Below are 27,967 nucleotides of genomic sequence, written 5' to 3'. Positions count from 1 at the left end.
CCAAGTCTGATAAACACATTAGTAAGTGGATTAAATACTCTGAGACATCTTGGCATTAGATAAATCTACTTGGATTAATTTACCTCAATTATTTCTTTAATTGATTTGATGATTGAAACTTTTATGTGTATAGAACACTTTACTCCATAAAAACAAATTTTTACAGATACTGGCTTGTGCCTTTTCTTTGGGAGATGATCCTAGCATTTTCAATCATGCATTCTCCTGAAACTATCATTATTGTTAATTATGACTGATGGGAATTACTGTGACCGAGGACAAAGGCTCTGGTTGTTATGGAAGTTTATCGTGAATGTATATAGAAAGCTCTGGGCTATGTCAGAAGTGCAAAAAGAAGGAGGTGAGAAAAAATTACAGAGAACAGAATTTGGAAAATACTTCGGCATTTCCAGCCATTTATAAGAACTTATTTTAAAAGTTGTTGATTTTACATTTTTGAGCTTTACAAAACTGAATTACTTTAAGAGCCTATTCTTTATGTCTCTTCTCCATACAGAGTGTTGAAAGCTATGGAAGGAAAATGGGTGACGGATCAATTGGTAAGCTGTAAGAGCTATTTCAATAATATTCTTTGACTTGAGGTTACCTGTCTTTAAGTTGGTAGAGCTTAAGAAATCATTGCAAATCTAAATTTGTTTTTGCTCATTTTTCAAAGTCCTCTCATTGAGTATATTTGTAGTGTGGGCTTTTCAAATATTTTATCTAGATACCAAAAATGGGGTATTGACAGCTAAGTAGGGAGCCATCATAAAGGTTAGTTAGGAAGTCTGGTATTGACAGAAGTACAAGAGCAGTGGGCTGTCCTTTTTGAGAAAACTTAGTCATCATGAACACACATATTTTAGGTGGGTTAATGATTAAATGTGAAAAAATAAACTAAAAAATCTGAAAAGAAAGTATGGGAAAGGGTTTATCTATTCTGGGGATGAGAGGACTTTGATAAACCATAAAGGAGAACATTTTGACAGACTATGTAAAAGGTGTTTTATGTTAAACACCCCACACAAAATTAACATAAACTGGGAAAAAATGAGTACAACATATGAAAATAAGGAGTTTGGTTGATAACATTTTTATTCACTGTTGGTGGGAAATACACATTGACATACTTGGGGGACAATTTTGTGGGTTTTTTTTTTTCCTGATACACATGTGGTATATAGAGCAGTTTTCCTCTTAAGGAGATGCACACAAATGCAGAGATATATGGATAAAGATGCTGACTGTCTGCAGCACAAGGAGTCAAGTTAATATATAAACTAAATGCTAAACAGAATGCAATAAATATGACACTGTGTAGCTGTTAAAATGAATGCGGTCAGTCTGTGTGTATTGATACAAAGTGATGTCCAAGATAAACTTTTTAATGAAAAATCAAAAAAGTAGGCCAAAGTGTGAATCCATATTTGGGAGTACATGCTTTAAATATAAATGTGCTCTGAAAAGTCTGGAAAGATGCTCACCGAACTCCGAGGTTACCCTTGAGGAATGGGAAGGAGTCAGGCTAGCAATCACTTTTTTTTCTGTGATGTCAAATTTTTTCACAATAAGCATCACTCATAGTTTTTAAATAACTTAAAAAATAGTTATGATAGAAGTGAATTCTATCCATGCTCTGAATGTTATGGAAACAAAATATTCCATAGAGAAAAAGATCATAAAAGGCCATTTGTAAAGAATCCCATCCCCATTTTTCTGCATTTCTTGTACCGTTTTCTAATTTTTCTATCAAAAACTTCAATATTAATTCTCAAAGACTAATACCTTTTAAAAGTGAAGACATCTTATTGCCAGTTCTCCTGCATCGACCAATCCCCAAGAACCTGTTTGCAGATGTCTCTCTCACCCCATTGGAGAGGCTGGCATTTCACCCACCGGAACGTCCCTGTGACCTGCTCTGTATCTTGAACTGTCGAGCACCACAAATGTTTGAATGTTATTTGAAGCTTTTAATTGACCACATTTATGGAAACGTTGTAGAATAGATAGTTATACTTTTTAACTGATTACTAAGTCATGTTTTTACTGATGATTCTTTATTTACCTTGGGGGAAGTAATACCTAAATCCTGGTAATGTAAAGAGGAAATTTCAGGTTTCTTTTTTGTGGTGGTGGGGTGTAATTTCATGTTTTGTATAATTAAGGCTTTTCAGGAAATCTTATATGAGTTATATACTTGTTAAAAACTTTCATTTTATTGCAGTTTTAATTATTTTGAAAGTATTTGTTGATTGTGTCAGAGAGATAACACAGAGATGTTCGCAGTCTCTGTAACTAGCACTAAGAGTTTAGAGCAGGGCATCAGTAGAACTTTCTGGGATGACATACAGGTCGTGTGAGTAAGCAGCTGAGTGTTTTTTATTTTATGTAATTTTAATGGACTTTTAAGTAGCCATGTGTGACCAGTAGCTATATAGTAGAGCATGTTAAGAGAATATCCTTTAACATTTTTGTCTGTGAATTTTTTTTCTCTCTTAATTTTCTAGCAGCTTCTGCATAGAATCAAAATAACATTTTTTTTCTTTTTGGTAATCTACCATAGTTATAAAACTATAATAAATATAATGGTCTTTTTTCATTATGTTTTCTAAGATATACCTAAAAATAGGTAATGATACCAGGTGGATAATCATTAATTATGAGATCAACATTTCTGATATTTATTGCATATTTTTTAAGAGATGGAAAATAATGTCCTGCAAGATGAGGATTGAACAGTTGAAACAAACAATATGTAAAGGAAATGAAGAAATGAAGAAAAGTAAGTAATTTGACCCCCTCCCTCCAGCCCTAATAAGGAGCTCCTGTGGAATTCCATGGGATTAGTAAACTAGAGAGACGGAGAAAGAGAGCGGTGGGATGGGGGTTATAGCCACCTGGAAAGTTCACTGCTTGCCTTTCTCTACTTCTGAAGTGTTTGTGTAAGGAATTCTTATATGAGGACCTTTAAATAACCTGCTGTCTTTCTCATTTACTTCAGAAAGTGAAGGAACTCGCCCTGACAGATGTGGCTCAGTCAGTTGGCTGGGTATTGCCCTGTAAAGCCAGCATTTGCCAGTTGGATTCCCGGTCAGGGCTCGTGCCTGGGTGGGTTGCAGGTTTGGTCACTGGTTGGCGAGCAAGCGAGAGACAACCCAGTGTTTCTTACACATCAGTGCTTCTTTCTTCTCCCTACCTCCCTCCCTTCCCCTCTCTCTAAAAATAAATTTTAAAAATCGTTAAAGTTTTTTTTTAAGTTAAGGAATGTATGTTTTCCATTTGTCTTAGCTAACAGGAAGGAGATTCAGAGTCTAACTTGGTAACAACCATTTATACTTATTCATACCAGAAGCACAGAATATTGTTCTTTTTCTTCTGTAGTGTGTCTTATACATATTTTAATCTGTATTAATCTTACATTATATTTTTATAGATACTCTGTCATGGGTGATTAGCAAAATTTAGGAGAATCTTCTTAGAAACCTGTATCATTAGAAATACTTTGTGTATTTCTGAAGATCATTGTTTAAAGTTTAGAGTGAGTCACCATCATACCTTGTGAATCCCTTTCCTCTCTATTCATTGCTTTCAGAAGCAATATCCTGCAGTGGTATGCAGTGGTGTAAAAGCTTCCTTTGAAAACTTTTGCCCTTATAAAGTACTCCTGAGGAGCTTCACAGAGGTACTGAGCTAGAGAAGCAGGGCAGCACGATGGAGGGGTGCTCAGAACTACGGGCAGCCGATTCTCCACTGAGTTTTGCGTGCATTCTCTGAAGACTCGGTTTCAACAGCAGTGCAGGGACTTGTCACTTAACCTTGGTTCACCCTCTTTCCCCATGCTCCCATGGTGTGTATACCAGGAGTTTGTTCCTGGGCATCTGAGAACCTCCTGAAGCTGCTGAATTTCCTGAGCTTGTACATTTGTCTGATGAGCAAGTTTAAACTTTGGTCAGCTCTAATAGATTTGTAATACCAGAATACAAAAGCAACAACCACAGAAAATAAAAGATATGGTTCTAAAGCAGTGGACTTATAACAGTGCCTTCCATCCCTAGCAGAGCGACCTGGTAACTTTTTAAAAATCTACAGAGAGAATCATGGGACCCACCCTAGGTTTAGGAAATTACAGTCTCACTCAGTGGGGACTGGATTAGGGGTTCTTAAACTGTCTATAGTGAAAGACCAGTCTTTTTCTATTTGATCTCCAATCTGTCATAAACCAATACCAATACTTTTATAGAGTACAATAAAATTAATCACTGGAAAAATGACTGCATGCTTCAATGTTATGACGATGTCAAAAGAAAATCCCTAAACTTAGTCTGTTTCTGTACTTAGTCTGGTCGGTGAAAGTCGGCAGATGGGCCGTCACACTGAGTGCACTGCTGTGGGAGGTTCTGGTGGCCTGCCTGGGGTGGGACCCTGCTCTTTGTAACAGAAATGCAGGCTAGTTGCCATGCCCATGACCTTTTGCAAACAAATCTCAAGGGAGTTAATGGATTCCAGAACGCTTTTTAGAGATAACTGTTGGATGTGATTTATTTTAGCTTCTGAAGGCCTTCTCAAAACCAAGGAAAAGAATCAGAAGCTTTATACTCGAGCAGAGCGGCATCAAGAGAAAAAGGAGAAGATCCAGAGGCACAATCGCAAACTTGGTGACCTGGTAGAAAAAAAAATCGTCGACTTAAAAAGTCATTATGAGCGTCTGGCGAATCTTCGGCGATCTCATATATTGGAGCTCACCTCTGTCATTTTTCCCATCGAGGAAGTAAAGACTGGTGCGAGGTACAGTAAGCAACTCTATCGACTCTAGAGTAGATCAGGTTCCAAAGATCAAGTATTTTTCAAGTGCGTCAGCACCTCATTCATGTGACCTCATTCTGGGGCCATTGGTTTTCCTGGTAATTAAACTGGATGAAGTCTTATCTGCTTCAGCAAACACTGCACACTGCATGAAGCCGGGAGGCAGCCAAGGGAGAGGGTGGAGGCCACGGAGTGGGGCCCAGGCTTGTGTACTCTCACAGCTTCCAGTGCGGTGCTGACTCACTCCTGATCAGAAACCGTCTGGTGGCCGGTGTCGCCTGCAGTCCCAGCTGGGCTGTTTATTAGTTATCTGCTGTGAGGCAGGTTCTCGAACCTCGAAGTCTCATTTCCTTGTCTGTTAGGGGTAATACGGTAAGTGCCTACTTCACAGAGAACTCATGCACTAAAATGGAAGAAAACATCTGGTACTTGGCATCTCTTACACGGGGACAGCCTTTTCCTGGTGACTAGCTGCTGCCGAGCACGAGGTGTCCTAAGTCTGCTCTTAACAGTAGTCTGTGGATACCTCAGAAGTCCATGGGATGGCAACACCGTGGTTCCGCCCCTGGCTGTTCCTCAGAGTCACCCAGGAGCTGATGAAAAATACAGGTCCAGAGGATACACCTCCAGCCCCCCAGTCCGTCCCATGATACTTCTTAAAAGCTTAAAACTTGCCCAGATGGTGCTGATGAGCAGCCAGGTTTGGAAACACCACTGAAGAGTCTCATTTTCCTCCTCACTCAGCACTAGGCTCTCTCGGTTGGGGCTTTTCCTGTCTGTCCTGTCACCCTCACTTTCCAGCCACCTTCCCTGGAACGCGACAGTCAGCGGGCTATTGCCAGCTCCATGACTGTTCTTTCTGCCTCTGCTTCAGTGTGTCCCTTCGTCTGTTGCCAAGCTTAGCTTCCTAAGCTTAAAAGTCTGTTGCTTCTAGTTTGAAAACCTCTCTGAATTCTTACCAAGTAATATATCATTCACAATAGCTGGTAGTAAACTAAAAAGGCACATTCAAAATACAGAACAGAACTTTCAGAAATAAACCTGTATGGTGGCTTTTTGGATGAGTGAGGGAAAGCTGGAGTACCTAAAATTGGTATAAAGACAACTAGCCAGGCGAAGGGGATAAAAAGCTGACAAAGTAGAGACATTATGCCCGATTAAATTCTCATGGGCCAGGGCCTGCGCGAGAATGTTGAAAGAGGCCACAAATGCCTTTTGGAGGTATCTTTGAGCGTGCTGAGTGGTCACCATGAGCAAAGCTCACCCTCCCGAGTTAAAACATTTAGGGACAAGAAGCCACCATTGAAATTAAATGGTGGCAGACATGTCCAAGGACATGTTGTGGGGGTTTGACCCTTTTATGAATCTTGCAATGCACGGCTGTGTGGAGACGCCCCTAGTGGGCCGCAGCAGTGTTGCAGTGGGGCGGTAGGGCCGTTCGAGTCGTTGTGTCAGGAGCCTGGGGACGGGCAGAAAGAACGGCACGTGCACCAGAGAAATCAGCTGCTCCCGCATGTCCCCTTTCCACAGCCCCTGTTTTACTACAGGACAAAAATAGAGTTGTGTATATTTGTACATTGAACTTGTGTTAAATAAACTTTTGTAATGGTCAGGAAAGATTCTCACGGGCCAGGATATCACTGTTAAACATACTGCAGCCAACAAAGACCAAGACACTGTTGCAGATTTTAGGGCGCTAAGACTGACAGCTGCACACACAGTTGCAGAGGAGCAGACGTGGAGAACAACTTTCTCCTTTCTACCTGTGCCGATTAAGTTTTTCTATTGCAATATAATTACATAATACTAATTTTTTTAAGCTGATGGCTTTGAAGTAAGCCCTATAATAAGATTTCTTGTTCATTCACATTTCTCAGACTTCCTTGAGTGGGAGAAGGAAGGAGAAGCAGGACAGCTTAGAACTGGTTGTAGTCCCTCACCCCGTCTTATCCATGACAGGCGGTCGGAGTGACACCACATGTGGTGTGGCAGAAGGAAAAAGGGTCGAACACCACTGGCCGAGAGAACAGCGTCTGGACATAGTGCAGCACAGAAGGCCCGTGTCTTTTTCCCATTTCCTACCTGCTTCGCCGCCACTGTTTCTTGGCACTTCCTTGTGCCCCTCTATGCACAGCCCCACGACCACCTCTGCTTCCAGACACATTGCATTCTTCCTCCTGCGCATCTGTGCCCGCCCTGGCTTCTCATTCCCACCCACTCTTTAGACCAGCACTTCCCCACCTATGGTCTGTGGACTTCAGTGGGCCTTTGCAGCCCTTTCAGGGGTCCCTGTGTGGTCAGAGCTGTTTTTATAGTTCTCTACTAACACTCGATTTTCCTTTTTCACTCTGTTGACATTGGCCCTGGTGGCTCATAAGCCATGGTGGGTGAAGCCTGTTGGCCTTGGCATATTTCAAGGCAGTGACACCCAACTACAGTAACAGTCACTGTATTCCACCATGTGCTTGCAGTGCTTTAAAAAGAAAAACAGTTTTGCAACAAGACTGTTCTTGATGAGACAGTAGAAATTGTTTGTATCATTGCCTTGGCCCTGCATACACACCTGAGGAAATGGGAAGTGCAGACCCTGCTTCTGCTGCAGACCCAAGTGCTATGGCTGGCTCAAGGAAAAGCACTTGAGTGAGTGGCAAGCAGCAGTAGGTTTTTTCACAGGACACTATTTTTCCTTGAAAGAACAACCGAAAGACTGGGGTATCATAGAGATTTATAAAAAAAAAATCTTGATCAGTGTTGTATTTTACTGTGTGACTCAGCCGGTCAATACTGTCACTCTTTATTAATGTTCTTGGTTTGAAAAATAGATTTTTTTCATAAAGACATGCTGTGTTAACATGTAATAGATTTATTATTCTTGAGTGAATTAATAATTTAAATTGTTCTCATTATTTCTAGTACAGTAAATCTCAATAGATCTAACCCATATACACAAAAGCTTTTTGGGGTCCTCAGAGGTTCATAAGCACATAAAGGGACCTTGAGACCGAATTATTCGAGAACCTGATATTTGAAGCCCTGGCTCACGGTGTCACCTTCCTTATACTCATTGGGCTTCTGTGCCACTGCTGGTTTCATCTTCATCTCTGATAGCGGTCACTTATCTGTACAAATTGTAAGTAACTCTGGTCCCGTTTCCAGTGTTCTGCATATTGGCAAGTACGATACTGTGTACTCTTTAAAACCCAGTCCCTTGAAATCCATACGCATCTTCTGATTTTTAGAGATCCTGCAGATGTGTCTTCAGAGAGTGACAGTGCCATGACCTCCAGCACCGTGAGCAAGCTTGCTGAAGCCCGGAGGACAACGTACCACTCGGGGAGATGGGTCTGTGACGACCACAATGGGGACACCAGCATTAGCATAACAGGGCCTTGGATTAGCCTTCCCAACAATGGGGACTACTCCGCCTACTATAATTGGGTGGAAGAGAAGAAAACCACGCAGGGTCCTGGTGAGAAGCAAAATGGTCTTTGAAAACTTTCATAAATATGTACTTTTTAGTTGAGATAAATCTTATATAACAAAATGAACAATTTTAAAGTGAACAATTCAGTGGTACTTAGTACATTTACAGCATTGTACAGCCGTCACCTCTATCTAGTTCCAAAACATGTTCGTCACTTCAGATGGAAACTCCAAGGCATGAAGCATTCATTTCCACGTTCCCCTCCTCCAAGCCAGCCCCTGGCAGCCTCCCACCTGCTTTCTGTGTCTGTAGTCCTGTCTGTTCTAGACATTTCATATGAATGGGATTGTGTAATATGTAGCCTTTCGCATCTGACTTTTTTTCACTTGGCATATTTTCAGGGTTTGTGTATATCCAGCATCTCATTCTTTTCATGACTGAATAATCCATTGTATGCATATATTACATATTGTTTATCCACCTGAAGATGTACTGAAAACATATTTTAGACATTTCACATTTTGGGAGTCAGTAACTTCTTTATTTACATAATAAGATCCCACTATTTAAAGAAGTGTATCTAGAGCTTGTATAACAGTCCTAACTGGAGGTTAAATGCCACAGTTGCGAAACCCTTTAAAACTCTCGTAGCTTTCCTTTGGTGGAAAAGGATTGCTCAATTAGTCATTCAGCAAGTATTTTGTGAGTATGTGCTTTGTATCATGCACAGTACTGTGTGCTGGTGATAAGAAAGTGATGTCACCAAGGTGGGCGTAGCCCTTTGCCTTTCTGTGGGGAGGACAGGAGGCAAGTAGTGATCAAAAGCATCGTACACTGAGTGTGCTGTGGGTGGACCCAGCAGCATGACAGGGCAGGGCTGGACAGGGAGGGACTGCTTTCCCATGGGGAAGTTGAGGGAGGTCTCTCTGGGTAGATAATTGTTCGGGTAGATAATACATTATCAGGTTCGAGCAGTTCAGACTTTAATTTCATTTATGCTGGGCCAGTTTAGGTCCATTTACTAAAGTTACATTTCACTCAGTAAAAAGCATAAACAATGTAACATGGACCTTTTATTAGTAAAGAGTAAAGTGTAACCATCAGTGATGTAATGATAGAGCTAGAAATCATAAAATACAGGTTCATTCATATGTTTGTTGAAATTGAAGCCTGTTTTTGTGTGTGGTGGTGATTTTTACCCTTTAGACATGGAGCATAACAACCCTGCGTACACGATTAGTGCTGCCCTGTGCTACGCTACTCAGCTGGTCAACATTCTGTCTCACATACTCGACATAAATCTTCCCAAAAAGCTGTGCAACAGGCAAGTAATTGAAGGCGGTAATGTCTTGTCTGTCATGGATCTCTTATGTTCTTACTGTGTTCTCATTTATTCCAATTAAATAAAAAGAAAAAATGTAAGTGTTATCGAGACAGAAGCAGTCCGACCATAGACACTGAGATTAATTTCAGAGTTTCATGTGGTGCACATTTGTGTTATCCTGCAATCGCAGGTGAAATGTTTGTGAAGACCACAGAGAATCCTCCCACTTGTAAAAAGAATTGAGGAAAAAACAGGTTATTCAGAGGGTATACTCCTGTGCAAGAACTAGGTAATAGAAACATTTTTATACTTGAATTTTTTTTGATTTTTAAAAAAAAATAAAATGTATTTAAAATTTTTTTAAATGTAAAGGTTTACAGTCTACCCAGTTCCTAAGACCATCCTACCACCCTGTAGTTATCCTTGCATTTCAAGCAAATATAAACATACATGGTTACAATCAAATGCACCCCCCCCCCCCGTTTTAAACACGAAAGGTATTAATACTGTACTAAGGTGTTTTGCACCTTCCTTTTTAAGCTTTTATTTAACAAATATTTATTGAGTGCCTCCCTAATGTGTTAGGCACTGTTCTAGGTGCTAAGTGGGTACAATGGTGATGAAAACATAATCCCTGCTCTCTTGACACTTAATTTTAATGAAGGGACAAATAATAACAGTGCATTAGATGGTGACAAATGTTGTGGAGAACATTAAAGCAGGGTGAGCAAAAGGGGACGTGGAAGCAGGGAAGGACTTGCTGTGTCTGAGTGGGCAGGTGTGTGGTCACCTGTGAACCTGAGGGAGGAAGGGAGCAAGCCCAGTAGACCCTGGGGAAGGAGGCTGTGGCAGAGAGGAAGGCCAGTGCAAAGCCCTGGGAAGAGTGAGCTGCAGGCAGAGCAGTGGAAACAGGGCAGCGGGTAAGGTAGGGGTGCAAATCCTATGGGGCCTTGGGGGGGCTGTTGTGAGCCTTCTGCTGTCATTCTGCATAAAGCGGACAGTTGCAGAGTTTTCCTTTGTATAAATGTTCTAGGATCATACCAGTCCTCTATTGATACTTCAGGGAATATCCTATGTATTCATCATTTTATTAGTTTGCAAGTATTTTTGTGGAATGAATTTTCAGAAGTGCGGTTGCTTGGTCAAAGGGTATATGCATCTGTGATTTTTGTAGATGCAGTGCAATTGCCCCATGAGGGGAATAGTTCATTCTTAGAAAGTTTCTAAGGACATTTAGGAGACAAAGTCCACAGGGTAGGTTTTACACTGAACTGTAGTTTAAAGTATGATCTTCAAAATGAACATCTTAACATAGAGTTTCCTAAAAAAAAAAAAAAAAACTTTATAAATTATATGTTTGTTTTACAGTGAATTTTGTGGGGAAAATCTCAGCAGACAGAAATTTACTCGAGCAGTAAAGAAGCTGAATGCAAATATTCTTTACCTGTGCTTTTCTCAGGTATGGAAAATGTGCTATGAACTAATTTTTAATTTCTTAACATCACTGAAAATAATAATCAATTTTTTACTTTTTCTAGCATGTAAATTTAGATCAATTACAACCACTGCATACCCTCAGGAATCTAATGTACCTGGTCAGCCCGAATTCTGAACACCTAGGCAGGTAAGGAGGGTGTTTGTTGGGACCACCCTTAAAGGGGGTTGTTGTATGTGTTGGCACTGTACAGGGCCCAGTTCCTCATCGCCAGACTCTCACAAGGGGATGAAAATAATGCAGTTCTGAATGGGAGACAATGATTAGTCATACTTGAACCATCATGGTCCTTACATAATCATTTCCCAGAGAAAGTTAATAGCAAGCATTTTTAACACCTACAAGAGAGTAGAAGAGCCCAGAGGTTCCTGGAGTGGGGCCTGTCTTGTGCTGTCTCAGAAGCTCACACACCATCTCTTTGAACCCACATTTGTTTCTTCTCTAGCCTTGCCTGGTGTCGACCTCATTGCTTGTGCGTTTTCTTTTGTGCCTGCTCATTCCTTCCTATCATAACAGTTCTTTGCAATCCACTTCTTGTCACTGAGTCAGTCTGACTACCCCTTGTGGGACAAAGGTTATGAGATGTTTATGTGATGAAGTGGTTTAAAATCCCCTAGCTCAAAAACAAGACTCAGTAACGAAAAAGACCATCCCGGACTAGCCTATGGGATCTTTTCAGTTTCTCAGCCCATAAATGCATGACCTTGATGAGGCTTATCTTTTATACTGTCCAAAGGCCCCTTCTCTGGGTGTTTATCTCTTTTCCTTGTTCTGAGCACTCTGTCCATACATTTCTGTAGGTATGGCTTGATTAATATATTTGCACTTTTGAAAGAAGACAAGAAAATTAAAAGGTGCAAAGATTTTGGGGGTCCCTTCCCATCATCCGCTTGCTTTGGCACTGAAACCAAGGTTTAAGGGGAGTCCCCTTCCCTGACCAGGGTGCCTGGCTTCCTTCACATCGCAGTAAATTTCCTGCGACAGTCTGCCCTTAATCATTGTCTTGTTTCTCCCCTCTTCCCTCATCCTGCTTAAAACAGTGGTTAACTTTGGAAGAAGCTGCCACCTTTCTCCAGGAAACTGCATATACCCCCAGAATTCTGTGCCATTTCATAGGGGGTTCATGCCCCTCACCCCAAATCCCATTCCTTAGTTTAGGAGCCACAGAAACCCATTGGAAATTCGCCCCAGTTTTAGTGGCCGGTTCTGTAGGCTGGCATGCCATCCTTTCTGTACCTTACCTGTAGAAGGTTCAACATTAGGAGATTTATCATTAATAAGAAGAACTAGTATTTACTGAGCCATTATTTATTGACACTGGGCTAAGTCCTGGCGTGCCTTAAGTCCAGGTAGGATGATGATTCTGACTTACACAGGGAGTAACTGGGGCCGAGCATAGCCAAGTAACTCATGCCCATGACTGCAGGGCCAGGAGAAGTGCTGGGGCCCGGGTCCCAGCACACCTCAGGCTGACGACAGCCCCAGTAGTGGATACTCATGCTTTTAACCAGCACACATCACTTTATCACATGAACACATTAAAGAAGAAAAAACAAAAGATTAACCTGGCAGATGCCAGAAATCGATGAATAAAATTGTTCCCATTATTTAAAGAAAACTATTGAAAGAGATTATTATTATTCATAAAGGATATCTACCATAAGCATATAGCAAAAACTAAGTGACATACTACTTAAATAGATACTTAATAGAGGCAGTCCCGGCATCAGGGAAAACCAAGGGTGCCCTACTATCACTGCTATGTTAACACTGCTCTGGAGGCCCAGCCAAGGCAATACATTTTAACAAAGAAATAAGGTGTACTTCATGTTGGAAAGAGGGAAACTAAGTAGACATTGTTGTAGTTGGTATGACTGAACTGGATATCCAAAAGAACTAAGAAACTGTTAGAAATAATAGTTCAGGATGGGGGCTAAATGTAAGATCAACACACACAAAACTAGTTGCTTCTTTATGTGCCCACAACAACTTGCTGAAAGATGAAGTGGGAAAAAGTCCCTTTTACTTTAGCAACAAAGGCTATAAATTATATAGAGAGGAGTAATCCTTACAAAATACATGTAAATCTATGTGAATAAAATGAAACTTTTTAAAAAGGATTTTATTTATTTACTTTTAGAGCGGAAGGGAGGGAGAGAAACATCAATGGGTTGCTTCTTGCATGTCCTCAGTGAGGAACCTGGCCCGCAACCCAGGCGTGTGTCTGGACCAGGGATCGAACTGGTGACCTTTAAGTTTGCTGGACAACGCCCAACACACTGAGCCACACCAATGAGGGCAAATTATGAAACCTAAAGAAACAAAAACCAGCGTGTAATTCCTGAATGGCTGCCAGGCACTGTATGAGATGTGGCACCAAATGAAAGAAAGCCCAATGCAGTGAAAACCCTTTTGATTTTCTAGGAGGGGAAGGCTCAGTTGTAAAAAAGTGACTTTTCCCAAAAAGGAAACCTGATCAGAATTTCCATAGATATGTTATGGAACTTAGACAAGCTGATTGTAATGTTTAACTAGAAGAACAGTCTGCAAAGAAATTTGGTAGGAGAATAATAGGGGGTGCTCTTTGTCCCTTTAAAAGATAACATACAGGTAATTAAAATAGGGTGCAAATGGGAAGAGCAATTAGAAGAGGAAAAGGGCCCAGAAACAGACTCTTGTCTGTGTGGGGATTCATATGTGATAGGGCGGCACATCGGATGGTAATAATAGCAGCTCGGTGGTGGTGGGCCAGTCGGGTAGTCATATGGGACAAAAAGTTGGATTCATACCACATTCCACACACAAAAATTAATTCCAGATGACATAAGCAACCATAATTAAAAAAAAAAACTGGGAGAAAAAAAACGTTTTGTAATCATAGGGTGGGGAGGGAATTCCCAAACAAGCCACTAAACCCAAAAATCATAAAGGAAAGGAGTTACACATTTTACTGTGTAAAAACTCTAAATGTCTTTGTTAAATGATACTATAAACAGTGTTGAAAGACAAACAACAGATAGATTTTTTCAGTATCTGTAAGAGACAATGGAATAAAATCTAGACTTAATTCAGGTCAATGAAAGAAAGGCAAACAACCTCAAGAAAATAGAGACGTATTCAAGTAGGCAGTTCACACAAAAGAAATGCAAGTCGTCAGAATTCAAATGAAAAAGACTCTTTAGTCTCAATCAGGAATAAAGAAATGCACTTCAAACCAGGTTTCCATTTTCCATCTATCAGCTTAGCAAAAGGGGAAGGGTTGATGATGTGCGGTGTTGATGGCTGTTACTTCCTCAGAGGATCTGGCATTTTTTCTGGGTGTGCCCTTGAGCCTGCCCTCCATCGGAAGGGCTGTGCTCTGCAGGAGGACACACACACACAGCCAGGCTGTCAACACGTCCACGATCTCCCTGCCTGTGAACCCGGTGGTGAGAGCTTTTCATGCCTCCCTCAGTCCGGCCCAGAGAGGTTGGTAATGGAGCTTGTAAGGGACTTCCTGTTTCCATTGAGACCGGCTGAACTAAGGGTTCTATCCTGAATCCAACGTGGACTTACTTTTTTTTCTTTGAAATAAATGAAAACTTACAGGAAAATTTCAAAAGTTAAAAATAGTATAAAGACACATTTATTCTTTACCCAGATTCACTTTGTTAGTGTTTGACCCCATTCACTGTGTCATTTGTGCTCCCCTCTCCCCCTCTCCGTATTCTGCTCCCTAAATACACAACAGTTGGTCTTTCTGAAGTCTGTGGATAATTATATATATCATGGCTCTTGACCCCTAAGTATTTTAATGTGTATTTCTTCTAAATAGCGAGTTTCTTATTTAACCACAGCAAAGTTAGCGACATCAGCAAATTTAACAGCAGTGTGACACTTGAATCCACTGCCCATGTGCACGTGTCGTCAGGGCACTAGATGAAGTCCTTCACAGTGTTCCCCCTCCAGGATCCAGTCCAGAGGCGGGTGTTGCATTTGATTGCTATGTCTCTTTAAATCTGAAACATTTTCACAGCCTACTTTGTCTTTCCTTTTACAACAGTAACATATTTTTCCTTTTTTAAATAGAATTTTCATTTTGAGATTGGGTGTTCCCTTGCAATAAGATTCAGGCTCTGCATTTTAGGCTGGAACCAGCCTAGGCAGGAGTATCTCCTGGATATCACACCTGGGGACCCACAGTGGCCATCTGTTCCTCTTTATTGGTGATGTTAATTCAGTCACTTAGTCAGGATACTTTGTAATTTCTCCACTGTATAATTCCTATATTTTTCCTACCATGCTGTGTGTGGGGAGACCTTTTGAGACTACAGTTATCCTTATAATCAAACGCTGCTGCCGCCCTCCCCCACCACCAGGATTTAGTCTTTCTTTACCGTGATGGCACCTACATTAACACACTGCTATCATTTGTTGGGGCCCATCCTGCCTGGTCTCAGGAAGCTGTAACCCCTCGAGACTTAGGCTGAGTAAGAGCCTCTGAACCAGGAGCCACTATGGAGACAAAACTTATTTCCCCGGCATGAACGCTGCCTGATCTGTGCCTGGCCTCCTATGCTTGATCAGTTAGCCAATGACGGGTAAGATTTCCCATGGGGGAAATTGCCTAAGACAGGCATGATCACAAGGAGGCCTCAGGGAAGAGACTCGGGGCAGTGGAAATGAAGGGGTGATGGACATCGATCCCTGCCCCCTCGGCTTTGTCAAAACCTGAGTCCTTGTTCTTAGTTGTGAGAAATCCAAGTCTCCTGGCTGCCTTTGTCTCCTCTGCCCGACTCAGGCCTGCGGAAATAACAGGGGCGGTGCAGTCCAGACCAGAGCCGGTGGACCCCCGGGGTAATCAGGCCTGGGACATATAATATGCAAGATCCTGTGAGATCTGCTTGCCGGAGGATGCTATTGAATTAGAATATGAAGGCATGGGCAGGAAACAAGACTAGCTTTTTAGGTCCTGTAGTCCTTTTCAGTGATAAAACCCCAAACTCTGCCCAGAATCCCAGCAGGAGTTCTCTCAGACCCTTTGAAAATTACCTATCCCTTTTGAGCTTCCCTGCCAGACTGTAATCCACAAACTGTGTCTGTATTCTTAATAAAAGCCTGCTTGCGGGGGGCGGGGGGGGGGGGGAACAGGTGCTCCCCACTAGAGAGAGTGGCTGTTTCATCCCTACTTCCCCACAGGACCTGGTTGTCCCTGTGTATGTTTTTCTTGTGTTTCAACAAGCCATCTGCAGCATTCTGAGGTCACTGCAGGCCGGTGGCCGCATCAGTCATTCAAAGTCCAGAGTTTACATTCTGGATGTTCACTCTTGATGTTGTATATTCTATAATATTTTTTAAATAAGCTGTTTTGCAAAATGAGACTTTTAAAAAGCCAAAAAGATCATTTTGTTGCTTAATTGACAGGAGTTAAGTCCCTGTATCATGAGAAAATAAAGTTCCCTGGCTTTATTTTATAATCTGTATTCCCCAAAGACATTAAGCAGAAAGACTTAATTTTTATGCTAGTTAATGCGGGGGGGGGGGGGGGGGAACAGGTGTGCTGGGCAGGTAGTGATTACACTGGAAGTGATGGGAGAAAGGCACAGAGTGGAGGCCCAGTTTGAGGGGCTTTTTGGAATGTAAATTGTTCACTAGTGACCAACAGAAACCCTGTGGCACATCTTCAATTTAATTAATATTTGCGAAGCCTTAAAAACAGTGCCTAGAGCAAAAAACATTGGCCATTCCTGTTGCTGTGATCCAAGTGGGAAGCAGCGTGGTTGTCTTGGAGGGAAGGAGGCTGCCCGACCCTGGGAAAAGTGAGTCAGCAGGTGCAGGTCTGGTGAGGTGCACAGGAGGTGAACGCTAGGCCTTTATCATTGTGAAAACTAAGAAGTTTGGACCAAGGACTGAAAGGGCAGGCTGTACAATTCTAGGCTATTTCTCCTTTCTCTGTTATTTTTGCTCTCCTCTGGCATTTTCCCCAAATTACTAGTGAAACTTTAAAACAAACCAGGGCATTGGACCATATTATATTGGGGGCAACAGTGCATGGATAGAGGCTGCTGGAGGGACTGGTTGCAGGGTCCCCTGGAGGGGCCGTGGTGGGGGGACTGCCCACCTGAAGGAGGTGCAGCCTGGCTCCTGTGAGGCGGGAGCTGGAGGGCACTTGAAAAGGGAGAAGCAAAAGGCCTGTCACAGGGAGTGAGGCCTGAGAAAAAAAGGTTATTGGGTTTGGAGCTGAGGACATTATAAGGAACCTTTGGGGAATAAAAAAATATTTCCTAAAAGACAGTATAGAAGTAAGTATGCACTATTCCAGATGAATATATTCTGAATAATCCTATCTCACTCTGTGCTATAAACGTGTCCCTAGAAAATTATGTGATACCTAGACGGGTTCGACAGCTGCTGCTGACACCGTCCCCAGGAAGCTCTGCTAACATGCACACAGCTGTGTCATTTAGCTCTTTTGAGTCTTGAGTTTAATAATTGAGTTAATAACTGGGCTTTATAAGCCAGAGAACATCTTACCATTTTCTTTGTACGCCATTTGGTACTTGCTGCACTAACATACCTGAATATATACATCAGGTGACTTTTTGTCCAAATTGTGTCATTCGAATGCATAGACAATGCAGTTGTTTAAAACACAAAATCGTATTTTGGACCAGAATAGATCTAGGTACCAGTGAACTGATTTTTCTATCCAGAGTCTTCACAAATTAGGTAGAATTGAGAAGTGTGGTTTGGTGCACTACTCATTACTTGGATGGGATCTATTTAGATTAAAAGAAAAAAAAAAACAACTCAGACCAACAGCGACTGAATACAGTGCAGACTTAGGAAGCAGGTGCAGCCATAGTTCTGGGTCTCCTACATGCCATCAGGTCTTCTGTCACCTATTGTCACATGTGAGAATACTGGTTGTCTTAAAGAGGCCCTCACTGTCTGCACACAGGTCGGGACCCTTTGAAGTACGAGCAGACCTGGAGGAGTCCATGGAATTTGTGGATCCCGGAGCTGCTGGAGAATCAGATGAGAGTGGAGAGGAGCGCATAAGTGACGAGGAAACAGACCTGGGCACAGACTGGGAGAACTTGCCAAGCCCCCGGTTTTGTGATATCCCTTCCCAGCCTGTGGAAGTCTCTCAGAGCCAGAGCACCCAGGCGTCCCCGCCCATCGCGAGCAGCAGTGCCGGCGGAATGATCTCCTCTGCTGCAGCCTCGGTGACCTCCTGGTTTAAAGCTTACACTGGACACCGTTAACAAGCATGGATCAAAACATGCCAGATTTGCATCAAGAAAGTAAACTAGCAAACTTTATGTATTAGGTAAGACCATGCCTGGAACAAAAAGGTTTTAAACTTTTTTTGTTTTGTTTTAGAGCAGGGAGGCAAGCATTTCTGTTTGTCAGATGGCCAGTGGTGTTGACCACCATCCTTATGGTAACTAATACAACAGAGGGGTCAAAGGTCCTGCCACCCAAACTAGTGTTGGTGGAGGAAGGACCAGAGCAGGACAGTTCTGTTGAGGCAGAAATCCGTTTGGGCTCCCTCTGATCACAGGCCAGGGGACCCACAGACACAGGCTGGTGTGTTGGTCCGTGCGATGCTGAGACTGTTCCTGAACACTTTACATTTTAGAGGCTGAATCACAAGGAAGTGATTCTTGATCAGGACTTGAAAGATAAAACTGTTTAATATGAGTTTGTTTTCATGCGATCGGTTTTGTACAGAGAACCAGCAAGCAATTTGAAATACTTGATTTCTTTATAATTTTGTCATGTTTGCTTTTTAGGTCAAGAATTTTGGTTTTGTTTGGAAAGGGAGTGTTTTGGGGGAGGATGGGTAGTTTAAAAATTATTTCACTTGTGCTGCTCTGTCGTAGCTCGTGAGACATTCCTGTTTTTCTCCCCACACACCAAAGAAACTAAGGTCTTTTCTTTAGGACCCATATCCATGAACAGAAGAAATTCTAGCTGCAATAATGTCCTAGAGATTTTAAACCTATTTTCTTATATTCTGAGGGGAATTAAGTTCCTTCTTAACTAGATTATTGAATTCCTACCATCTACACTATGTGCATTTGGAAATTGAACTTATTTTCTGTGAGTGAAAGATGAAGTCATTAAGGTCTTCGTTAATGTAAGCTAAACGCCTGCCTGGGCGCAGGTTAAAAGCCACTGAAGTGAGTGGCCTTTGCTGTCTTTTGGTGTCCCCGTTGCTTCCTGAGGGGTCTGGTGGCGGCAGGGTTTCCAGGGAAACCCGTCCTGCTGGTTTGTTTCCTAGAGGTCTCTGCTGCTCTGCGGACACTGCCTTCCCTCACTAGAGCCGGCGCTACTCTTCTCTTTCCTGGGGAAAGGTCTGTGGAAGAATCTTCCTCACCAAGAGATCATTTTCAGCTAACGTGTCTTGTCATTCTCTTAGTGACAATCTTCTAAGAAAACTGTAGAGAGGCATTATGTACAAATATGTAAGTAGTTTATTTTTAATAACTGCAAAAAAAAATTCCTATGTAACAACTACAAAAAGAAGTCCTATGAAAAACTCCTAACAGGCATTTATCACCGTACCTTGTTAGTGTGACTAGCATGATAGTACCTCAGAGGACTCATGGAGGTTTGCCCTGCCCTCGCTTCTTTTCTTGTTGTCCTTATTATAGGTGATACTTTGCCTCCAAATCCGAGGTGCTATATATATAGCTCTTGCTGTTGGTATAGTGTTTGGTGGAGTCTTGGGTAGAGTTGCAGCAGTGTGTCTATTCCTATCCAGGAGTCCCAAGTTCCCTGGCTCTGAATGTTCCACTTTGGGAGGAAACGGGCGCTCCTGTTTGAACCACTCAGCTTTATGATTGTGGGCTTGCCTGCATTGTACCATCCAGGCCTGTAATTCATGGAGTGGTAGACGTGAACAAATTACCAAATGAACTTAAAATCCCACGAGGTAAGAGTTATCCAGGTACTTCCAACCCTTACAAAGAAGAGCTTCGTTCACTCGGGGCACGAAGGCAGAGCCTGACTTCAACTGAAAGGCACGCTAGCCATGCTTCTCCCAAGTGAGCCTCTCACAGAACCATGCATGTGAGATGAAGCTAAAGAACAGAATCCAGAGATCACAAACGCGCATCAAGAGCAATTCTACAAAACTTACCAGGATACGGGGAGTGTGGGGATTGATAGGGTACGTTTCTTGTTGCTATCACCTAGAGGCACTTTACTTAGGGTTAAATGATCAAACCCTCTAGTGGTCGTGAACACCAACATACTAGCTTACTCTGCTGAAGTATTTGGTTTTCATTATTTTGCACTGGATCCACCCTGTAAATATTCTGAAGTATACATTTCAACCACTGTTTTCTACTCTCTTTGCTGCTCATTAAAATCTATCATGTAGGTGCCAGAACCATATGTAAACAGCTTTTTTAAAAAACTGAAGCTGGTTTTTTATTTTTAAACAAAAAGCCATAGAACTTGGTCCTTTTTTTCCATATTAAAATGATTTGTTGAAACAAGGTAATACTAATAAAAACCCAGCGGCACCAAATAGGCTGCTTAAAATGGTGTGTTAAGGACTTTTCTGTAATGGCGCATGGCTGAGAAAAGTTTCGCACATCTGTAAGTTAAGATGAAAAACATGTCAGCATTGGGTGTAGCAGACAGGATTCATTTAAGGACTTGTGTGTTGATGATTTGGGAGAGAGCGTTTGGTGGCATGCTGTTAAAAGAACCACAATATCTGAGAATATCCTCATGGTGTTACGTTGCAGAAATTTCCCATTGCTCTGCAACTTCCAAGCTAGTTTGAGTCATACAAATGTTTTCTAAACTTTTATTCTATTATTATAATAAATCTTTTAACAGTACTTTGCTAATACATATGTCTTTTTCAAACTGACTATTCTTAATACTGATACATTACGGGTAACAAGAATGAGGTTTGACACTGGAATATTTTATCTAAATTACAGGATAATCTTTTGTCAGGCAAGAAAATACGCCCACTAATGCTTCTTAAAAATTATTGATGGTGGTGGTTGGTCACGATAATGGTCCATCTGTAGTAATCTGGGAAACTGGTTGCTGACTGGCTACATACTTTCTTGAAAGATGGATTTTTCTTTGGTGGCCATCACATGATGCTTGTGCCCTATAGTGACTTGGTGTTGTGACAGCCCCCCGGGGAGGGAAGGGGTAGTCTCTAGGATGCCCACACGAACCTGCCCAGATTTTCTTCAGGACAAGAGAGAAAGAAAAAGGATAAAAATTAAAGGGAATCTGTCAAGCTAGAGGAAGAATCAAGTAGTTTTGGAGAATCCCTTCCCACCTCCCCCCACCCCTCTGGTAACGGCTCTCTCCCAGACAGAGGATCCTGCAGGCTCAGGGATACCAAGACTGACTGCAGGGGAACAGTCAGGCCGACCTGGAGAAGTGGTGATGAACTGTTGCTGTGGCCGTCCTACTCCCTACCTGCAGCAGGAGGAAGCAGGCACAGAGATGGAAGGGGCCTGAACATGGCATGTACCTCAGTTAATGTCCTGCAGTCTCTCTATTGAATTACAGACATGTTCCCGTCCAGTATGCACATGGAAATTTCCAGCCCCCGGTGTTACACTGTAGTTGATGTACGAATCAGGTTGAAGCAGATGGGTAGAACTAAGGATGGGTAGCTTTGTCCTTTGTGAACAAAGAGGTCATTTAAAAGTTGTTTCAACAAAATGTACCAGGAAATTGGAAACCGGGCTTTTGAGTAAGTCATCTAACTTCAGCTATGAAATGCTTAATGAGAGAAAGCCAGCTCCAGCCCCCATTCCAAGGTTCTGGTGAGGAAACACCCTGGGGAAGGAGTTCACAGTCTGCTTGGAGTTACATAGATGAAGTGGGGTTTTTTAAACCAGAAACCACCAGTTTCTTTTCTCTAGGGACAATCTTTTCTGGAAGAAAAGGAATAGTAAAACAGTAAGAGCCACATCAGTGACTTTTTTTTTACTGATTTTTATAGGAACATGTGAGACAGTCTGTGGTGAGGGAAACTCTGGTGTAGATTTTGAACAGGCCCCTTTGAGAAGTAAGAAATAGGCAAGAGATACTGTATATCACAAGGTACGTGTTGAAAGATGGGCTACAGCCCGTTTAGTACCAGAAACTGAGTTATTAAGAGTCCTGTGACGGAGGCAGTAACATCCCCAGATCAACATCACCCAGATTGTTCATCACCTCCCCCTTTGGGTGTGACTTTTTAGCATTTGCTGTATAACTTCAGGAGATTCCTAGATTTTGAAGAAGGGGCTTTCCTACCATTCCCAGCAGCTTATTTCCCTAAATTTAAAAACATCATCTGGAAGACATTTGTAGAGCATATATGCAAATACGTGGGTCACGATCTGAGTAATAAAGTGCCAAGTGGTCTGTAATAGTAGGTGGAAGAGACATCCTATTCCAAGGCTGACAAAGGAATGACAGATGCATATCTTCTGTGTCCACATTAATAGTTGCCTTCATAGCTGGAAGGGCTCCGCCAGCACCCACAAATGGGGATCTCTACCAGGGCATTGACAGTGGCTTCAATTGGAAGTTCTGCTACCCCCTTGAGGGCTCTGAGGAAAAATCCTGCTAATAAGAGCTGAAGGACTGCAGAGATCTCTGTGAACGCCATGCCCGAGACCCTTTAGCTCCTAAGTTTCTCTACAGCCTTGCTGCTACTCAAGAAGTGATCTTTGCACCTGCAGTGCCAGCATCACCTGGGAGCCTGTTAGAGATGCATGATCTTGAGAGTGACCTCAGCATAAGGGCAGAGTGAGAAGACCCATTTGTATCTCTCCTTAAAGTTACAAGTTAGACACCCAACTACAATTCAAGGATCCTCTGCTCAACACACAAACGTGTCTGAAAGATCCACATGTTGATTCAGCTGAAGGTGGGCATATTGGAACAGGCACAGGCGGCCAGATGGGGGAAGGACAGCGATGGAGGTAGAGACAGTTTGGCACCCACCACAGCCCCAGCTGACACTGATAGGTGTGGACATCTCTGGCTACAATCCTCACACTGCAGCCTGGAGGGTAGGGTGGGGCAAAAGCAACACTGCTGCCTCAGAAGTTGGTGCCCATTGTGCCGAAACCCAGTGACAAGCGGAGACAGTACAGTGGTGTGACTGCTGAGGACAAGCAGCCACCATTACTAGAGAGAGGGCAAAGCCAGCAGACTCACCAACCCTACTGTCCTCACCCACCCACTGCAGTAAATCCACCAGAGGCCGTGGAGGTGCCTCACACAGCACAGCACTGGGGCAGCCACTGGTAACACGGAGGTGGCGCTGGGAACTCCCAGCCTGGAGCCCTGCTGCCTGCCATTGCCACACCATGGGGGTGGTGCCACGACTCAGCAACCTGGACACAGAGGGAATGCTCACCACCTGGGGAGTACAGTGCATTTTCCACAGCCACGGTGACACTGCCCCACCAAGATTCCAGGAGCGCCAGTAATGCAGGTAAGAGAAAACAAAAGGCTTGCGCTTTCACACCATCTACTGGAATATGAAGGGCATCTACTTATTAACCTGTTTATTGTTAAGAGCAAAACAATACCTGAAAAGAGTTCACTACCTCAAATGTGGTGGCAGAGAAACAATGTATCAAGTACCATGAATAACCAAGGCAACAGAGTAGCACATAAAGAAAATAAAAAGTCGGGGAGCATTTGTGATCTGGGTCCCTGATGTGTCATCAATTCGGTGCAAATAAACTTTTATAAAAATTGTGTACAGGCTTGAATGTTTCTTACATTGACAGCTGAAATAGTCTAGCCAACTTGAGTCTACACAGTGAGTATCTCTGATGTGACCTTGAGCCCTCAGCACAACCAAATGTCACACTACCACAGAAGTCCTTTGAAGATTTGGCCCTCATAGGCCCATTGCCAAAGTGAGGGGTACCTGCTGGAACTGTTGCCCAGGCCAAAGTAAAACCAACCACCACAAGGAGTTCATGACTTCAACCAATCAAATGCGGCCAAACTGGAATTCCTTTGTACTTTCTCTTGCCTTCCTATACCTTACCTTAATTGGCCAAAGTTTCAGAACCATTCAGACCCTCCTGAATTAGAATTTATGAATATATATAACAGTTTATTAACCTCACCTTGTAAAAACTTGTCTCAAGCCTGAGTTCAAGGAGACAGATTTGAGTTTTGTCTATTTTACCCTTGTCTGGCAGCCTTGCAGTAAATTCTTTTCTCTGCAAAAAAAGAAAATGAGAAGTCTCCAGAAACCAAACTCGAAGATATGGAAGGCTATGATTTAAATGACAAGTGGATTAAAGATTGCAGTTATGAATTACAAGTTATAAGATACAAGAAAACTCAGAAAGGCAGTTCAGTGACTCAGGAATAAAATCAATGAACAAAAGGTGTACTTTACCGAAGAGATTGCCCAACTACAAGAAAGAACCAAACAGCCCCCATCAGTGTGGCTTGGTTAGTTGGGCATTGTCCTGCAAAGCAAAAGGTCACCAGTCCCTAGTCAGGACATGTATGAGAGGCATCCACTGACATTTCTCAACATCGATGTTTCTCTTGTCTGTCTCTCCACCCTGCCTTACCCTTCCTTTCTCTCTAAAAAGCAAATAAAAAAATGTCCTTGGGTGAGGATAAAAAAAAAAAAGAAATTCTGGAGCTTAAGAACTCAATTACTGAGATGAACAATGCATAGAGAGCACTGGAAATGAAGCAGACCAGATGGAAGAGAGAATTAGCAAGCTCAAAGATAGAAACCTAGAAATGGCTCAAGTGGAAGAAGAGAGAGACTTAGACTTAACAGTTTAGAAAATGAGCTCTACAAGAACTGTCTGACTCCATTAGGAAGGGAACAGAGAGCATATGAAAAGCAGTAGCCAATGAGAAATCCCCAAACCTATGGAAAGAGCTAGACCCTTCTAGAATCCAAGAATGGAAATGGAAGAAATGGAAGCAAAAAGACCTTCTTCAAGACACATTATATTAAAACTTGCAAAAGTTAATGACAGAATTCTCAAGGCAGCTGGGGCAGGTGGGTGGGGAGCAGCTGTAAACCACAATGGAAACCCCATTAGATTATCGTATTTTTCAGGAGAAACCTTACAAGCCAAGGAAGCATGGAATGAAATATTTAATGTACTGAAATAGAGAAATAACCAGCCAAGAATAATATATTCAGCAAAGTTATCCCTTAGACACAAAGGAGAAATAAAGGCTGTTCCAGACCTCCCCCCCAAAAAAGATGGAGTAATTTACCCCCACAAGATCTGCATTATAAGAAATGAGAGGAGCTTTTACCTGAAACAAAGACAGAAGTCTACAAAGCTTGAGTAACATGACAGAAACAGGAAATTGCAACTCTGTTTCGGAACCTATTGTTGAATAAACTTGATGAAGGTTAAAGGAGAAGGTATTTTTTTTTAAAGACTAAGTTCTGCAATTTGGAAATGAACACATAGCATAGAGGGATAATTTGTGGCGAAACATCAAAAGGGAGGAAGAAAATGACTTAACTTGCACAGGTAAATGAAAATAAAATGCAATCAAAAGAATAGGGACCATGTGTGAAACATTTTTTAACATAAACCCAATGAAATCACAAGGGAAAAAAAAAACAGTGGAAACACAGGGCAACCACAAAAGATAAAATGGCTGTAGTAAGTCCTCATATATCAATAATCACCTTAAATGGAAGTGGACTGAACTTACCAATCAAAAGGTACAGAATGGCACAATGGATTAGAAAAAAGACCCAACGACATATTGCCTTCAGAAGCTCCATCTCAAAGACAGGCATAGGCAGAGCAATTTTGAGAAAGAAAAAGTCAGAGGTATTGTGCTATGTGATACCGAACTGCTACAAGGATATGGACATACATACATATTCATCAAAACAGCATGGTGTTGACCAAAAAACACACCAAACAAAACCGAAAGCCCAGAAATAAACCCACACATATGTAGGCAACTACTTTTCAACAAAGGAGCCAAGATTACACAGGTAGAAAAGAAAATCTCTTCAATTAATGGTGTTGGAAAAACTGGAGAGCCACAGAGAAAAGAATGAAACTAGATTACTATCTTAAATCATACACAAAAGTTAACTCAAAATGAGTTAAAAGAGTTGAATCTAAGACCTAAACCAATAAAATACATAGAAAAAAACAGACACGGATTTTGTTTTCTGAGGTGCTTTTGTGAACTTGACACCAAAGGTAAGGGATACAAAGGCAAAAACCAAACTAAAAGGCTTCTGCACAGAAAAATCAAAACAAAAAGGTAACCAATGAAATGGAAAAAGATACTTCCAAATGATACTTCCGATAAGGGTTTGATATCCAAAATATATAAAGAACTCATACAACTCAACAACAAAATCCGATTCAAAATTGGGCAGATGACCTGTATAAACACTTTTCCAAGTAAGACATACAGATGACCAACAGGCAAATGAAAAGATGTTTGACATCACTAGTTACTAGAGAAATTAAAATCAAAATCACAATACCACTTCACCACTGTTAGAAGGGCTATTATCAAAGTGACAAGAAATAAGGTTGGATAGAATGTGGAACAAACAGAACCCTCATACACCGTTGGTGGGAATGCCACTATGGAAAACAGAATGGAGATTCCTCTAAAAACAAAAACTGGAACTACTATATGTTACCCCTGAACTATAAAGGCACTTATTTATAAAGATACATACCCCATGTTCCCTGCAGTATTATTTATAATAGCCAGTACACAAAGACAACCTAATCGTCCCTCAACAGGTGATTGTATAAAAATTGTGGTACTACTCAGCCATAAAAAGATGAAATATGGCCACTTGAGACAACATGGATGGATTTGGAGAGAATTATGCTAAATGCAATAAATCAGAAGGAAAAGGACATAAACCATGATTACACTCATTTGGAATAAAAAACAAAAGGTAACAAAATCAAACTCATTAGATACAACAAAATGTTGTTGCCAGAGAGGAAAGAGGTGGGAAGTGGGTAAAGGGGGTCAAATATATGTTAATGGGAGGAAACTAGACTTTGGGTGGTAAGCTCGCAATAGACTTACACAGGTGTTAAATTATAATCTTGTATACCTGAAAATTATATAGTTATTAACCAGTGTTATCCCAATAAACAATTTTCTTTTAAATTTCACTTTAAAAGAAGATATGCAGCATCTTCGGTACCACCTCAGAGCTACTGAATCAGAATCTTCATTTCAATAATTCCTATGTACATTAATATTTAAGTATTAATCTGGAACAGCACTGTCCAATGGAAAATGGTGTAACCCACATGTAAATTTTTCTGGCAGGCTCATTGAAGAAGTAAAAAAGGTAAAATTAGGTCCAATGACATCCCTCAAGTGAGCAAAGTGGGAAGAGCCTTTGTGCCCATTTTACAGATGAGAAATGAGAGGGTTAGAGAACAAACTAGAGAAACCCAAAATCATGAAATAGGAAGCTAAAGTCAGAACTGAAGTCCTCTGACTAGAGGGACAGTGGTGAATTTTATGTGGCCTGGCTGTTCATAAATGGACATCTGGGATGCAGTCATGTGGCCAGGTTCAGCCAATCAGACATGCCTGAGAAAGGGACTCACAGTGGAGCTTGTGCCCATGGGACCTACACATGTAGTAAACACAGTGCCAAGGTGTTGGTTCTTCGAGGGGCTTGGCGGTAGCTGAGCTTTGTGTCCGGACCCAACTTCATCAGAAGTGTTACAAAGCAGTCCCCAGGGTGTGACTGCAGTCTTTTCCCGCTGCTTGGATTTGGAGCCTGCGTCCTGACCCACAGATTTGGGAAAACTTACCATCTTTTAACAAATCCCTTTCTTACTTTAAGTAGACTAGGTGGGTCTGTTTACAGCTGAGTTCTGGGAGACATAGTGTGTGCCACTCACCAGTCTTGAGTTGCTCTCTCCAA

The 27,967-nt window shown here is 41.9% G+C and overlaps 2 protein-coding genes across 3 annotated transcripts in view; one reads left to right on the top strand and one right to left on the bottom strand.

Annotated features, from left to right (window-relative positions):
- The window catches only part of ATG14 (autophagy related 14), a 33,437-nt gene extending 12,549 nt beyond the window's left edge, over positions 1–20,888 (top strand). Inside the window, exons 3-10 of the mRNA XM_028507122.2 lie at positions 518–560; positions 2,701–2,782; positions 4,548–4,785; positions 8,043–8,272; positions 9,434–9,551; positions 10,920–11,010; positions 11,090–11,175; positions 17,987–20,888. Of these exons, the coding sequence (XP_028362923.1) occupies positions 518–560; positions 2,701–2,782; positions 4,548–4,785; positions 8,043–8,272; positions 9,434–9,551; positions 10,920–11,010; positions 11,090–11,175; positions 17,987–18,293 (1,195 nt within the window). The 3' untranslated portion in view covers positions 18,294–20,888. The remainder of the gene's footprint in view (positions 1–517; positions 561–2,700; positions 2,783–4,547; positions 4,786–8,042; positions 8,273–9,433; positions 9,552–10,919; positions 11,011–11,089; positions 11,176–17,986) is intronic.
- The window catches only part of FBXO34 (F-box protein 34), a 114,239-nt gene that overhangs the window by 2,153 nt on the left and 84,119 nt on the right, over positions 1–27,967 (bottom strand). The gene's annotated exons all lie outside the window — the stretch shown is intronic.

This window comes from Phyllostomus discolor, chromosome 1 (assembly GCF_004126475.2).
Source record: "Phyllostomus discolor isolate MPI-MPIP mPhyDis1 chromosome 1, mPhyDis1.pri.v3, whole genome shotgun sequence".
NCBI lineage: Eukaryota > Metazoa > Chordata > Mammalia > Chiroptera > Phyllostomidae > Phyllostomus > Phyllostomus discolor.
Note: the sequence above shows the minus strand (reverse complement) of the source record. Positions and strands in the feature narration are given on the sequence as shown.